General features: G+C 38.3%; 1 protein-coding gene across 1 annotated transcript in view; it reads right to left on the bottom strand.

Moving 5' to 3' along the window:
- Positions 1 to 9908: 9908 nt before the first annotated feature.
- The window catches only part of LOC134679277 (titin homolog), a 96871-nt gene continuing 92407 nt past the window's right edge, over positions 9909 to 14372 (bottom strand). Inside the window, exons 36-38 of the mRNA XM_063538172.1 lie at positions 13871 to 13990; positions 12381 to 12806; positions 9909 to 11126 (exon numbers count right to left, since the gene is read on the bottom strand). Of these exons, the coding sequence (XP_063394242.1) occupies positions 12388 to 12806; positions 13871 to 13990 (539 nt within the window). The 3' untranslated portion in view covers positions 9909 to 11126; positions 12381 to 12387. The remainder of the gene's footprint in view (positions 11127 to 12380; positions 12807 to 13870; positions 13991 to 14372) is intronic.

Raw genomic sequence — 14372 nt, 5'->3', positions numbered from 1 at the left:
AAAAACATATGCAGAAAAAAATGATAATTTAGTCCATAATAAGTATATTAAGGAACTAGAGAGATAGTGTGTGTAAGAGTAATCTTAAGGACCTTTACTGGTTAAGACTAAGTTATTATATTAATCTGTCTAGAATCTAGATTCAAATGTATTTAGAGTTGCCTTACAAAAAGATCACGTGAAACACGACTTTTTGCTCAAAAATGGCACGATAAGGACAATGAGTGGCTATAAATTATACAGAAATCGTTATCTTTGCAACTTCTACAGGTACGGTAAAACTATATAGGTCCGTGGTAAAGTTGATATCTTAAAACTTTCAATCTGCCTTATAAATAAATAAGTATATCACAAACACAAAAAAAAAAAAAAAAAAACTTTCAAGATAAGAGCGCATACTCCTATCTTAAATTACCAGGACGCACTTACAATCCCTCTGGTGTTGCGGCCACCAATGTTGGCCGAATGTTAATTGCATTAACCATTATAAATTGAAGCGTAAACCGTAACGAACGGTTACAGTTTACGGTTCAATTTATAATGGTTAATGACCAATGATGGTTAATTATTAACGTTTCGGTCAACACTGGCGCTTACCATCAGCCGATTCGTCTGCTTGTTTGCCTCCTATGTTACAAAAAAAGTGTATTTTAGCCACTCAATGTCACGGGGATTTATAGTACTTTAACCACGGGGGTGTATAATTCGGAAATTGATGACTATTTAGATTGGATTATCATGGTAAAGTACGTCTCGGAGAGCTGAAAAAAGATAAGCTAAAAAATGTACTGTCTTATAATTAGGCACTTTTACGTACTAAACCAGTATTTTCGCTTATACTAATGAAATTTTACTGAACGCACACATTTTAATATTTGGTTCAGTATTATTCTTTGAACTGATTACCATTAAACGAGTGCGGAGACATGAATTGATTATACAGGAGTCTTGGTCCCCTAAGTTAATAAGTTATATTATATTTAATATAGATTAAAAATTAAATATCAATAACCCTACTATACGTTGTCAACATGTCACATTATAGTGATTGGTTATTTAGGACAGTTATTTTTTATTTATTGGCAATTTTTTATTATTATTTAGGTGACCGAGTCTCCCCTAGGATTAAGTCTCCCCAGTCTCCCTAGCCCTAAGTATGGTTATTAAATAGTCAATTACTTTTTCACAAGAATCACACTAAGTATTTTCAATAAGTAGCTGAAGAATTTTCGAAAAATTATTTTTATCTAAATAAGTAGCTACTATGCATGTTACTAGAACATGATATATTTCTTCTTACAAACAGAACTGTCAGGCCAATTGGAACGTACACTGACATCTAAATAATAATTATTTTAATCATGTTATCATTTCGTACAATTACCTGCAATAATATGTTACACAACGGAGCCAGCAAAAATATCTGACACAATCCTATTGACAGAGAGCAAGTCACATATTTTAGTGGCCTTCAAAGAGTATAAAATGTGACTATACTTGTCCGTACATTCATTGGCGCGAACAAAGAAGTACTAATTATTTAACCACATTAAAATTTATCATTCTGACGTCAGTGTACGTTCGTATTGCCCCGTTAGTCACTATTGTCCCGTGGAAAATGGAACAGAATGACAACAAAAAATTGTTGGAAGTACCACCATTTTGCGTTTGGCCAATTGAAATCCCCCGTGTGTTCAGTACTATATGGGACGGGAACACCTTAGCCGTCCAAGTCTAATCTCACCTGCTCGAGGTGTCCCTGCTGATTAACGGACGAAGTTAGGCGCGTTCTTGAGCACGCGGTTGTTTTATGCGATAGATGGGGTTATTCCCACTAGTTACCACCAAGCTCTTACCAGTGGTAACTACTGGGAGTTTTTTTCCCACCTTTTACCACTGGTAACTACTGGAAAAAAAAACCCACTAGTTACCACCAACTCGGCTTATTCCCAATATGGCATGCTACTTCAGTCAATCTCGGTACTTTTTTTACCGAGACTGACTGAAAAAGCAAGACACGTTCGTAAGTTTCCGTGAAAATACGATGGAAAATAATTATGCACTACATCTGTGCATTGTTTTACGCAGTAAACGCAGCGGCGAGCTCATTCTCATTTTACCTACTTTCCGTTGACGCATGCATTCAATTCAACGCTGCGTTTATCGCTTAAAATAACCCCGCGCTTTAAGACAAAAGGAGAGGACAGGTTCAGTATACAAACGTAGTCCTCTTATAAACGTAGTTATACTGTCTATCTATAACAGTACTTAGACGATGATACGGTTTACTTACTTGATCCGCTATGGTTGTTACGGATGAAGTTAAAACCATCATATTCTACACTAGAACTCTTGAAATACGCTGGCAAGCCAGGGCACCGATGAAACAAATTTTCTAGTTTTAAGAGATCTTATACTGATCTTAGAGTGAGACCTTGTGAAGACCCACTAATGTTCTGTTATTTAACATATCGGTTATTACTGTTCTTAGAACAGTAAATCTTTGGCCACGTACAGCCATATTTTTATAATTAAGGGCCGATACAGATGGACTACAACCCGACTGCACAGTGTCCATACAAATTGCATAAGCTAACTGTGTCATAAGCTTAGGACAGGTCGAAAAAGACCTAATGGATAAAAATATCCCATCTTGGGGGATGATGTTACTCACGTCCGCAGGTATTGGTATAGCCCAACACCCTGCACGTGTACCCCGGGTAGCGCTAAACGAGTAACCGAGCACATGATTAATAAATTCTGAAGCACTATTGTCGAATCGTTACAACGAAAGGTCAATAGAAGTTATAGAAATATATTTACGTTGTTGAAGACGTCTAGTTCCACAGGGAGCTTAGCAAGAACCTAAGCTTTACCTAAGATTTGTGGTTGAAGATAGGACGGCACGCACAGAAATGGATTGCTCCCTAGCTAATTACGGGAACAGTGCCGAATATGACAACCAAAATGGTGACTCAATAGAACTAGTTTCTGTAGCCGTACAAACAGACAACGTAAACCAGAACTATGACGAAGAGGGTAATCTAACGGATAACGTAAACCAGAACGATAACGAAGAGAGTAATCTAACGGATAACGTAAACCAGAACTATGACGAAGAGAGTAATCAAACGGATAACGTAAACCAGAACTATGATGAAGAGAGTAATCAAACGGATAACGTAAACCAGAACTATGACGAAGAGAGTAATCAAACGGATAAAGTAAACCAGAACGATGACGAAGAAAGTAATCAAGACGAGATTGAATGTAAATGTCTACTTTTATTTTACGCAGGCTTCACTGTGTTTGTAGTTTTCATTTTTGTTCTATTGTGGAGCCTTCACGGGGCTTAACCTTTACGGCCCCACGATGAACGAGAATATATAAACAGTCGAGTCCTTTGTGGAGTCTTTTTTATGAGCAACTCAAAAGGACTCGAATCCCCGAATAAAGACTGCGTCGACAATTTTATGGCTCTTCCTAAGCAACAGTAAAGAAATTAAGCATTATTATTGTAGGTATGATTTTGTGTACCTAATTCACGAATTTTACATATAGGTACAATGCGTTTTGATTTTTTTTGTAAAAAATACAAGAGTCATCTGAAAAGGACTCAAGTATCTACAAAAGACTCGGGTCTCTAACAAGTTGAAAAGAACTCGAGTTTTGACTTAATTAGGTATAAGAGTCTCAAAAACTCGAGTGTTGAGTCTTGAAGGACTCGAGTCATAACCAACACTAATCAAAAATAGAGCAACATATACAAAATATACGATACGCATACAATAAGTGAAAAAAAACAGCAGTAAACAAATATATGTTGTACATTTTTGCACCTTACTCCTACAAAATAGGTTAAGTAACTTCTTTTTTTGTTTTTAATATTGTGTGTTCTGTATTCGCTGTTGTGACAATAAATACATCTTCTTTCTTTCTTTCTTTTCTTTCAAAACTGTAAATATATCTTTGACGTCGACTGTCCCTACATATCTAATGACTGGGGACTTAATTATGGAATAACATATTATAAAACTATATGTCTGATTGGCTAAATGTCTCCATGTTAATGTTATTTTTGCACCTTACTCGTACAAAACTGTAAACATATCTTTGACGTCGACTGTCCCTACATATCTAACGACTGAGGACATAATTATGGAATAACATATTATAAAACTATATGTCTGATTGGCTAAATGCCTCCATGTTAATGTTATTTTTGCACCTTACTCAGTACAAAACTGTAAATACATATATCTTTGACGTCGACTGTCCCTACATATCTAATGACTGAGGACTTAATTATGGAATAACATATTATAAAACTTTATGTCTGATTGGCTAAATGCCTCCATGTTAATGTTATTTTTGCACCTTACTCGTACAAAACTGTAAATAAGTATATCTTTGAGGACTTAATTATGGAATAACATATTATAAAACTAAATATCTGATTGGCTATATGTCTCCATGTTAATGTTATTTTTGCACCTTACTCGTACAAAACTGTAAACATATCTTTGACGTCGACTGTCCCTACATATCTAACGACTGAGGACATAATTATGGAATAACATATTATAAAACTATATGTCTGATTGGCTAAATGCCTCCATGTTAATGTTATTTTTGCACCTTACTCAGTACAAAACTGTAAATACATATATCTTTGACGTCGACTGTCCCTACATATCTAATGACTGAGGACTTAATTATGGAATAACATATTATAAAACTTTATGTCTGATTGGCTAAATGCCTCCATGTTAATGTTATTTTTGCACCTTACTCGTACAAAACTGTAAATAAGTATATCTTTGAGGACTTAATTATGGAATAACATATTATAAAACTAAATATCTGATTGGCTATATGTCTCCATGTTAAGTATAAGGTGTTTACTTTAAGCTAGTCATGTACTTACTTATTTAATATAACTAAATGTTAAATTATTATTGTATGTATATGTATGTATAGAGTAAGTAGGTAACTAAATGTTATAATTTAGTTTATAACTTAAATAAAATATGAATATTAAGTAGTTGCCGCCTGCCTAAAGTTTCTGATAATACTTAAGAAAACAAAAAATAAAACTCGACAATTACTTCTGTCCCTATCTGCATAATTATTTACGTGTACTTGAGTGTAAGTAGTTCATAATCTTTACTGTGTCAATAAAATTAAGTATACATTTGTTGGTTTTATTTACTACCTAGTCAACCTTTCATAGTTCAGTTCAAGTTCAAATATAATTTATTCATGATGTAAGCCTAGCAACAAGCACTTATGAATGGTTAGTTGTTATTACATACAGGGTGATTCATGAGACGTAAGCAGGACTAATCCTGCACACTCAGTAACTGATAATTGATCGATCACCGTCGTATTTAGGTGAAACAACGACACTTTTTCCTATATTTAACTTTTTGGTGAGGGCAAATTTAACTCTCAACAATCATGGTTACCGTAGGGTAACCTAATTAATAAACTTAAAACCTCTTTAACCGTAATGACAGTATTTTGATTACGAAGAAAATAAACTGTCAAACTTAAGTGAGATACGAGTTTTCAAAAGTAACCAGACCGTGATGTGATGACTGATGACATTCAATTTGACACAGAATATCGGTGGTTTAGTATTCTAATTTTAAGGTGACCATGCATTTCGTAATTTCGTAGAAAATTAACGTTAACCTCACTAATACTGATATGAAACAGTTGCTTATAATTTACAAAATGCGCAGTCTTAGTCCTGCTTACGTCTCCTGAATCACTCTGTATAATATATGTGTCGTTCCACGACAAAAGGTTAAGGTACCTTTTGTCGTGGAACGGCTGGCGCTCACGTCGCATAGCGCCGCAATAATATTGGAGCGACGTTAATAATAGCGTAAGCGCCAACTGCCATAAGGTACCTTTACCTGTGGGACGCCACATATATTATCTTAAGCTAATTATCGGAGCAATTCATTAGAAATATTGGATTATTATACAGATCAAATTTAATTAAAAGAATTTCACAAATAGATCGTCAACCATAAAACATAGTATAAAAAATACTAGTCTAGAATGTTTCTAGAATAAAATAAAAAAAAAACATAACAAAAGAAGTACATCGTAATATCCATTTCCTCATCATTAATAAATAATAACTATAACTGATAAAATAATTTCGAATCACAATTAATCCCATGTTGTTTTGTCATTCATGTAGTCTTGTGTGGTACGTAGTCATGCTTGTTATGAAAAAAAAGCTGCACTTTAGGAGGAAAACAAGCCGCTTTGCACGATGATAGTGGAGACCCATTAAAACATTTTTTTTCGAAGAACCCGTCATTTCGTACTTTAGGAGCCGAGGTGAAGCGAGGTCTCTTAAAAACAGAAAAAAAAATCTACAAGTTTCACGGATCATCCGATTTCGTTAAATTTGGTGTCGATTGTAAGAAAATGACTTGCTTCATCGTAAAAAAAATTAAAACAAAATATGTCAATACAAAAATAATGTAAAAAAAATTAAAACCTATTTTTTCCTTTTACACTTTATTTTTGCAAATAGTGTGTTCCATATAGGAAAAAGTCTACAAAAAAGCACTAAATGATAAAATTAAACATATTTATTATCGTATACTGAAAACTACATCAAAATCGGCTAAGCAGTTTAAGAGATCCGTGTTTCAGAACTTGACCTAATTTTATTTATTTATTTTATAGACCAAGAAGCACGTAAATCATAGGAAATTTTAAGTATCTTGTGGGTATTTCCTTTATCTAGTTTAAAAATATGTGTATATATTCACAAAAAACCGGCCAAGTGCGAGTCGGACTCGCGCACGAAAGGTTCCGTACCATTACGCAAAAAACTGCAAAAAAATTGCGTTTGTTGTATGGGAGCCCCACTTAAATATTTATTTTAGTCTGTTTTTAGTATTTATTATTATAGCGGCAACAATAGCGGAAATACATCATCTGTAAAAATTTCAACTGCCTAGCTATCACGGTTCATGAAATACAGCCTGGTGTTTACCAGTTCTGTTCGTTTGGACAGACGGACGTACAGACGGACAGCGGAGTTTTAGTCCCGTTTTTAACCTTTGGGTACGGAATCCTGAAAAGGTCTATTCGCCGTCATTCGTACTTGGCTCACATAGTACGCTGCATGCAAGGTATGTTTGTGAAGTGCAGCTTGAGTTGAGGGAAGGTTAGTTACAAATTTATTCTTTACTGTAAAAAACCGTTCAGTGCTCTGCATGTGCGTCATACAATTTAATGAAATGGTTTCTAGGGGAACAAATAAGCTTATAAAGGCAGGTACTTCAGGATGCTACTGGACGCTGGACATCCGACAGGCGTGTTGGAGTATCAGGGCCTAAATATACAACTGCTTCCGTGAGCGCGAAAACACAGCCTCATTTGGGATGCGACGTGTGTAAGCACACTTGCCCTTGTGTGAGGACACCTCAGGCCACAGGGCGTGTCGGAGCAGCCGCCGAAAAAGCAGCAAAACTTAAACGAGCGAAATATTCAAATTTGGAGCCTGCCTACGAATTTGTACATAGGTACGAGTAGGTACCAGTAGCCGTAGAGACAAGCGGTTCTTAGTATGCTGAGGCAAAAAAACTATCAATAAGTTAGGACAATGATGCCTACGTGAAAAAAGGGGTGACCCCAGGGTCGGCGCATCTTTAGTCACAGCGAAGCAACGCGAGCAGTGTTATAGGCAGGCAGAGTTCATCGGAACCATCTACCGCAAAAATACTGCAAGTTCCCGGCCCTAATTCTGCATCCAAAAAGGAGTCAAACAGGATGATCGACCCACTATCTCCAAAGCTGTTTACTTCTTGCCTACAGGAAATCGTCCAGAAGCTGGTGGCTAAATGGTAAACAATGGGCATTGACGTCGGCGAAATAAGGTTGACATTGACAAACCTGCGTTTTTCCGACGACATAGTCTTCTTTTCCCCCACACTGCACTTCATTTAGAGAAAATGTTAGAAGGCCTTAGACCAGCCAAGTCTTGAAGTCGGATTCGAAATGAACAGGACAAAAACCCAGTTAATGGTCAATGGCGTGAAACGTTGGGTCACGGTAGATGGGCAGGATATACAATTTCGTTGACGAATACACCTGCTTGGGCGAGATAACATCCTTCGATAATAAGCAGTCCAAGGAAATCGATCGACGCATCGAAAAAGCCTGGAAGAGTTTTTGGTCCACGAAGGGCCATCTTCCACTGGCATCAAAACTCAAACACATCAACATGTGTATCCTTGCTTATCCTAACAACCTACAGTGCATAAACTTGGTCATTAACAGAAGCAAAAGTCTCGACTAAGGAATATGACAGTACTATCGCCTAGTAAATAAAACTTAGCCAAATTCTAAAACTTGAATCTCATAAACGGCTTAACCGATTTTGATGCAGTTTTCAATATACGATAAGAAATATATTTGATTTTATCATTTAGTGCTTTTTTGTAGACTTTTTTCTATATGGAACACACTATTTGCAAAAATAAAGTGTAAACTGAAAAAATAGGTTTTCAATTTTTTTACATTATCTTTGTATTGACATATTTTGTTTTAATTTTTTTTACGATGAAGCAAGTCATTTTCTTACAATTGACACCAAATTTAGTGAAATCGGATGATTCGTGAAACTTGTAGATTTTTTTTTCTGTTTTTAGGGACCTCGCTCCACCTCGGCTCCTAAAGGACGAAATGACGGGTTCTTCGAAAAAAAATGTTTTAATGGGCCTCTACTATCATCGTGCAAAGCGGCTTGCTTTCCTCCCAAAGTGCAGCTTTCGGGCAAAAAAGCTTCATAACCAGTAAGACTAACGAGTATAGTAAGCTTTATGGCTCCTCTATACGATGGCCCAGCGCCGGCCACTCCAAGGGACGCAGCCATGCATTAGAGGGAGCAAGTGGTATTGCTATCTCATTCTACCGCAGTGCTGCGTCCCTAGGAGTGGCCGGCGCTGGCCCATCGTGTAGAGGAGTCATTAGAAATGAAATACATGTGTGGTGGGCAATAATCGTGGGAACCTCGGTTAATCAGTATAGACATACTTTTAAGCCCACTTGCACCATCCCACTAACCCAGGGTTAAGCGGTTAAACCATTAAAATAGTGCAAAATGTATGGGTAACCATGGCAACTCCAGGTCTAACCGGTTAACCCCGGGTTAGTGGAATGGTGCAAGTGGCTAAAGAGAAATAAGTAAGTATAGAGTGCTCACTCCATTCATTCAGTTTTCTTACCATAACGCTTATTATTTTTGTAGGCGACATCTAGCGTCACCTAGTTGATTTATCACCTACAGCTAATTGAGGGCTAATACCAGGGGTCCAGGGGAGCGAAACTCCCCCCTTCGGGCAAACTCGGCTCCGTTCGACTCAGCTTTGCTACGAGCAATTTTTAGGGTTGACACAACTTGACGTCCCTTTGCGTGCGCGACCACAGGTAAGATAATGGCTTGACCCTAAATAGCCGAAAGGGATAGTGCCATATATTAGAAAGGGACAGCATGATTCGACTCTGTACCGCTTTCAAACTTCGGTTTTATAGGAAGTTTCCTTTCTGTACGGTAGTACTATTATTTATTCTGTGCTAACACTACTATTTGATACTGGATCAGGCGTGGCTCACTCCGCTATTTCGTCGCTTTGCTGCAGGTAGCGAAAAGTACATCCGTTCGACCCCAATTTTGGGGAAAGCCATAAGCCGCGCGTGGCGCTGTCGCCACCTAGCGGCCATATCTGTGCTGATCGTAACAGACGCGTTTTGTTAGAGAGTGAGTCTTCTGTACCTAGTACTATTATTTATTCTGTGACTGGATGCAAAAATAAAACAAGCATCAAACTCGTAATAAATTTATTGACAATACCCCGGGATTCTGTTTCTATTTATATAAACACTTTTATAAACAACGGCTTTGGGACACTTCCAAAAAATAACTTAACATTAAGTTTTTATCACACTCCTCTCTGAATTCAAAAGCAATGTTGTAAATAATGAATTGATTTAAATTTATTTATTGACATTATCAATATTTAATACTTTTTTTTAACATGATAATATTTAGAAATTGTCCCAATACCCCTATTAACATGTCTGCCAATCCAAGGCGAACCTTCACCAACTTGTTTTGAAAACATTATTTATTGATTTATTCAATATAATGTCTAATTGGCACCCCAAAATATGTATTTTTTGTGTAAATATATTTTATAAATATATTTACGTAAACAACTCTGTTTACGTACATATCGAGCTTTGGATTGGCAAAACATGTATCTAATAAGTCATTAGTGAGGAACATCACTTCACACAATACATCTAAGCCATACATGTATAGTCCAATCAAAACGGTACTTCGATTTAACCATTTTAATTCGTACGTTAATTTTCAATAATCTAATCTGAATGACATATTTTTAACCGGGGCCGATTGAATACTTAGATGAATAAGATATCTATCATGATTTATGATATGACCGATAGATGTATAATAGAATATAGGTACATTTTGAGGTAATCTAATCACCACAAGTAGATGCCCTACTCTTTAAAAAAAATAGCTGGTTCAATAAGTACTTACCTAGTGACTTTATTTCAAAGATATAGAGATCAGAAGTAGTTTTAAGAGCATCCGGATGATAATTGAATACAACTTAATAGAATATACAAATTTTACGTTAACTGAAGTATACAATAGGCAATTGACGAAAATGTGTGAAGCGAGAGACACAACCTAACAAGTAAAACAAAAACTTAACATTTTTCTACGTCGTATACGGCCAGTGACCAGGATTCATCAAAACTCAAGCAATATCAATAAATAATAGTACATATAATAATAAATAATTTAGCCTATACACGTCCCACTGCTTGGCATAGACCTCCTCTCATACACGAGAGGGAAAATAATAGTATAACGTACATAAATTAAATACAAATCAATAACAAATAAAAATAAACCCTATTTGCCAGTGAACAGAGTTCACTGTCAAATAACATGCTTGAACCTCGAGGTTTTGTGACTGGCCGTACGAAAAGTCAATTAAAAGTAAAATGCACAGATAAATAATTGAAAAAAAAATCACTCGCAGCTCCGTTTCAATCTGAAAATAAGGAAATTTTTTTATAGTAAGAAGTGGGAATTCAAGTCTTGCCACATTGGAGTATACACCGCAAGTTGAAAAGAAAATTTATTTTTATGTCTGAAGATTTGAATTTCTACCTTAAACTTATCAAGCATAAAGTCTATTATGCAAGCTACACATAATATTGGACAGCGCCTTTTTAATATCGATTTTATTGTCTGTGCTATTGCTAAGGTATCATAGATTATATTAGAAAATGAGACATTTCACAAAAAGGTCTACAATCATTTGACGTTACAGCTACTCCATGCAAGAATGAACTGTCATATGGGCCAACATTCCTCGCGAAAGATAGTAATCATTAATTATCAGACATCGTACATTTTCCAGCATTTTTGGTGCAACAGAATTGGTATAGATAATTTCAACTGAAATTGTAAATTAAGGTTAATATTAACGTAATTAACGCTAATTAATCATTAGGGTTGAAATTATTTATACCAATTCCGTTAACACCACTCCGCTGCACCAAAAATGCTGGAAAATGTACGTCTGTTATTTATAGGTACATTAACTTAAGTCGTGTTGCACCACGTACAATTAATGACCTGACCGTTAAATACAGTGCAGTGCATGCCATAGTTAACTGTCAAAATTACCATACAAGCCAATTTCTACAAACTACGATGATGTTTACAGCTGTGGTTTAGCGCAACTCGCCCTAAATATCCTATCGTCTATTTCAGTGTTTTTCAAACGTTTTCATGACACGACCCCTTTAGTACCTACGAACAAAATGTTTCGCTTATGTATTGATTGAAGGCTGGCAGAGGCTTGGAAGTCGCGACCCACCAGTTTGAAAAACACTGGTCTATTTTAATTTTAACGCACAGTTGACACTTTGACCGTCACAGACGTCGACTGACGCGCGCGGCTACACCCCTGATCAACCGTCGTGCATTCCGACAAAGTTCACGAAGACGCGCCGCGCACGATAAGGCTCCTATACACGATGGGCCAGCGCCGGCCACTCCAAGGGACGCAGCCATGCGGTAGAATGAGATAGCAATACCACTTGCTCCCTCTAACGCATAAATGCGCCCCTTGGAGTGGCCGGCGCTGGCCCATCGTGTAGAGGAGCCAGCAGGCACGTGGCACGTTCAAAGGGTTGCGAATATTCCAATGTGGCAAAAAAATCGCAGCGCATATAAATCGCTATCGCACGGCACGACTAAAAATGGGTACCCAGAATTCGCAAAGCATGAAACTCACTCCGAACTCAGTCTTTCGATATAGATGTGCTCGTCCGCCTGTAGGGCGCCGAGCGTCGCGGCGACGCGCTGTACGCCCTGACACCAGCGTGGAACTTCCCCTTCTGCGAGATAACCTCCAACCTCGCCGTACCTTCCGCTCTCCCGTAGTCATTCTCAATACTGATCCTGTATAACCCTACATCTTCAATGGTCACATGTTCTATTTCAAGTTTCCTTATCTCGTCTTTTTCTTTGATCGTGATGCGGGAGGAGGGGGTGACTATGACGCCGTCCTTGTCCCACGTGGCCCAGGGGGAGGGGAGGCCTTTGACCGCGCACTGGAAGACGACCGTTTCACCCTCTTCGACGACCTTGTTGAAGGGATATGTGTAGAAACTGGGCGCCGTTTGGCGCGACGGGCTGGATAGGCGCTTCATGTCGGGTGCTGGTAAATAAAATGGTGGTAAGATGATATGTCTAAGGGCTCCTCTACACGATGGCCCAGCGCCGGCCACTACAAGGGACGCAGCCATGCGGTAGAATGAGATAACAATATCACTTGCTCCTTCTAACGCATAAATGCGTCCCTTTGAGTGGCCGACGCTGGGCCATCGTGTAGAGGAGCCATAAGGATATACATATAAGATTTCAAGCAAGGGATTTTAAACATGTCACATTCGTAGAAATTACTTACAGGAGTAGTGCAAAAACCAAAAGTTTTAATTACAATAAAAAATTCCGCTTGCCTAATTGATTAGTGCAAACAAGGGTATGAGTTAGACCAAGACAAGTCTGCAACGATTATGATACCACACGCAGGGCAAGTGTTATTTTTGCATTGCGTATGCTATCAAAATCGTTGCAGACTTTTCTTGGCCTAACTCTATCGATATTTGATTTAGGCGCAACGAGACGTACGTGTGAATTACGTATCACAAATGGATATCATTGATATCAAAATAGACGTCATTTATCCTCGTGCCGCCCACCATACAAAATTATAGCCAAGGAAATTAGAATCTTGTTGTATTTTCAATTGGGTTCATTTTCATTTGTTCGAAAATTTTACGAGACAAATGAAATGCTACCTACTTTCTTTTTAATTAAGATTGACATTCCATCGAAACTGAGTGTACATCCTAATGTACATTGGGCGGCACGAGGTTATGGTCGGTTGCACCAAACCGTCTGTCACCGTTAAAGCGTTCGCTAATTTGTATTCTATGGAAATTTTCATAGATCTCGGCTGCGTGACGTTGACCAGTCTGTTAACTGTCGTTGGTGCAACTGGCCCATAGTTTTCAAGTCGTTATGGCTCCTCTACACGATGGCCCAGCGCCGGCCACTCCAAGGGACGCATTTATGCGTTAGAGGGAGCAAGTGATACTGCCATCTCATTCTACCGCATGGCTGCGTCCCTTGGAGTGGCCGGCGCTGGGCCATCGTGTAGAGGAGCCATTAACTGTCGTTGGTGCAACTGGCCCTTAGTTTCCACGTCGTTATACTCACCGGGGGTAGTGGTCCTCGAGAGCGAGCGCGCGGGGGTGGAGCGGGGTGTGGACCGGGGGGTGGAGGCGGCGGAGAGCGGCCGGCGCAGGCGCGCCGATAGCGTGTTCGGCTCGCCGGGCGCTGAAAAAAAAAATTTTATTTTTGACGACTGGTCTGGCCTAGTGGGTAGTGATGCCTGTGAAGCCGATGGTCCTGGGTTCGAATCCCGGTAAGGGCATTTATTTGTGTGATGAACACAGATATTTGTTACCGAGTCATGGTTGTTTTCTATGTATTAAAAATCTCTCTCTCTCTCTCGTTGTATAATAGATACTCACGGTACACGACTAGACAAGCGCTGGTAAAGGCCTTGCCAAGGTTATTATAGGCCTCGCAAGTGTAAGTGCCTTCGTCATCCGCCGTTACTTGTTTGATCTCTCTCTCGTTGTATGATAGATAGTTAGATACTCACGGTACACGACTAGACAAGCGCTGGTAGAGGCCTTGCCAAGGTTATTATAGG

The sequence above is a fragment of the Cydia fagiglandana genome, chromosome Z (genome assembly GCF_963556715.1).
Source record: "Cydia fagiglandana chromosome Z, ilCydFagi1.1, whole genome shotgun sequence".
NCBI lineage: Eukaryota > Metazoa > Arthropoda > Insecta > Lepidoptera > Tortricidae > Cydia > Cydia fagiglandana.
The sequence above is the reverse complement of the archived record's forward strand: the minus strand, read 5'-3'. Positions and strand labels throughout refer to the sequence as shown.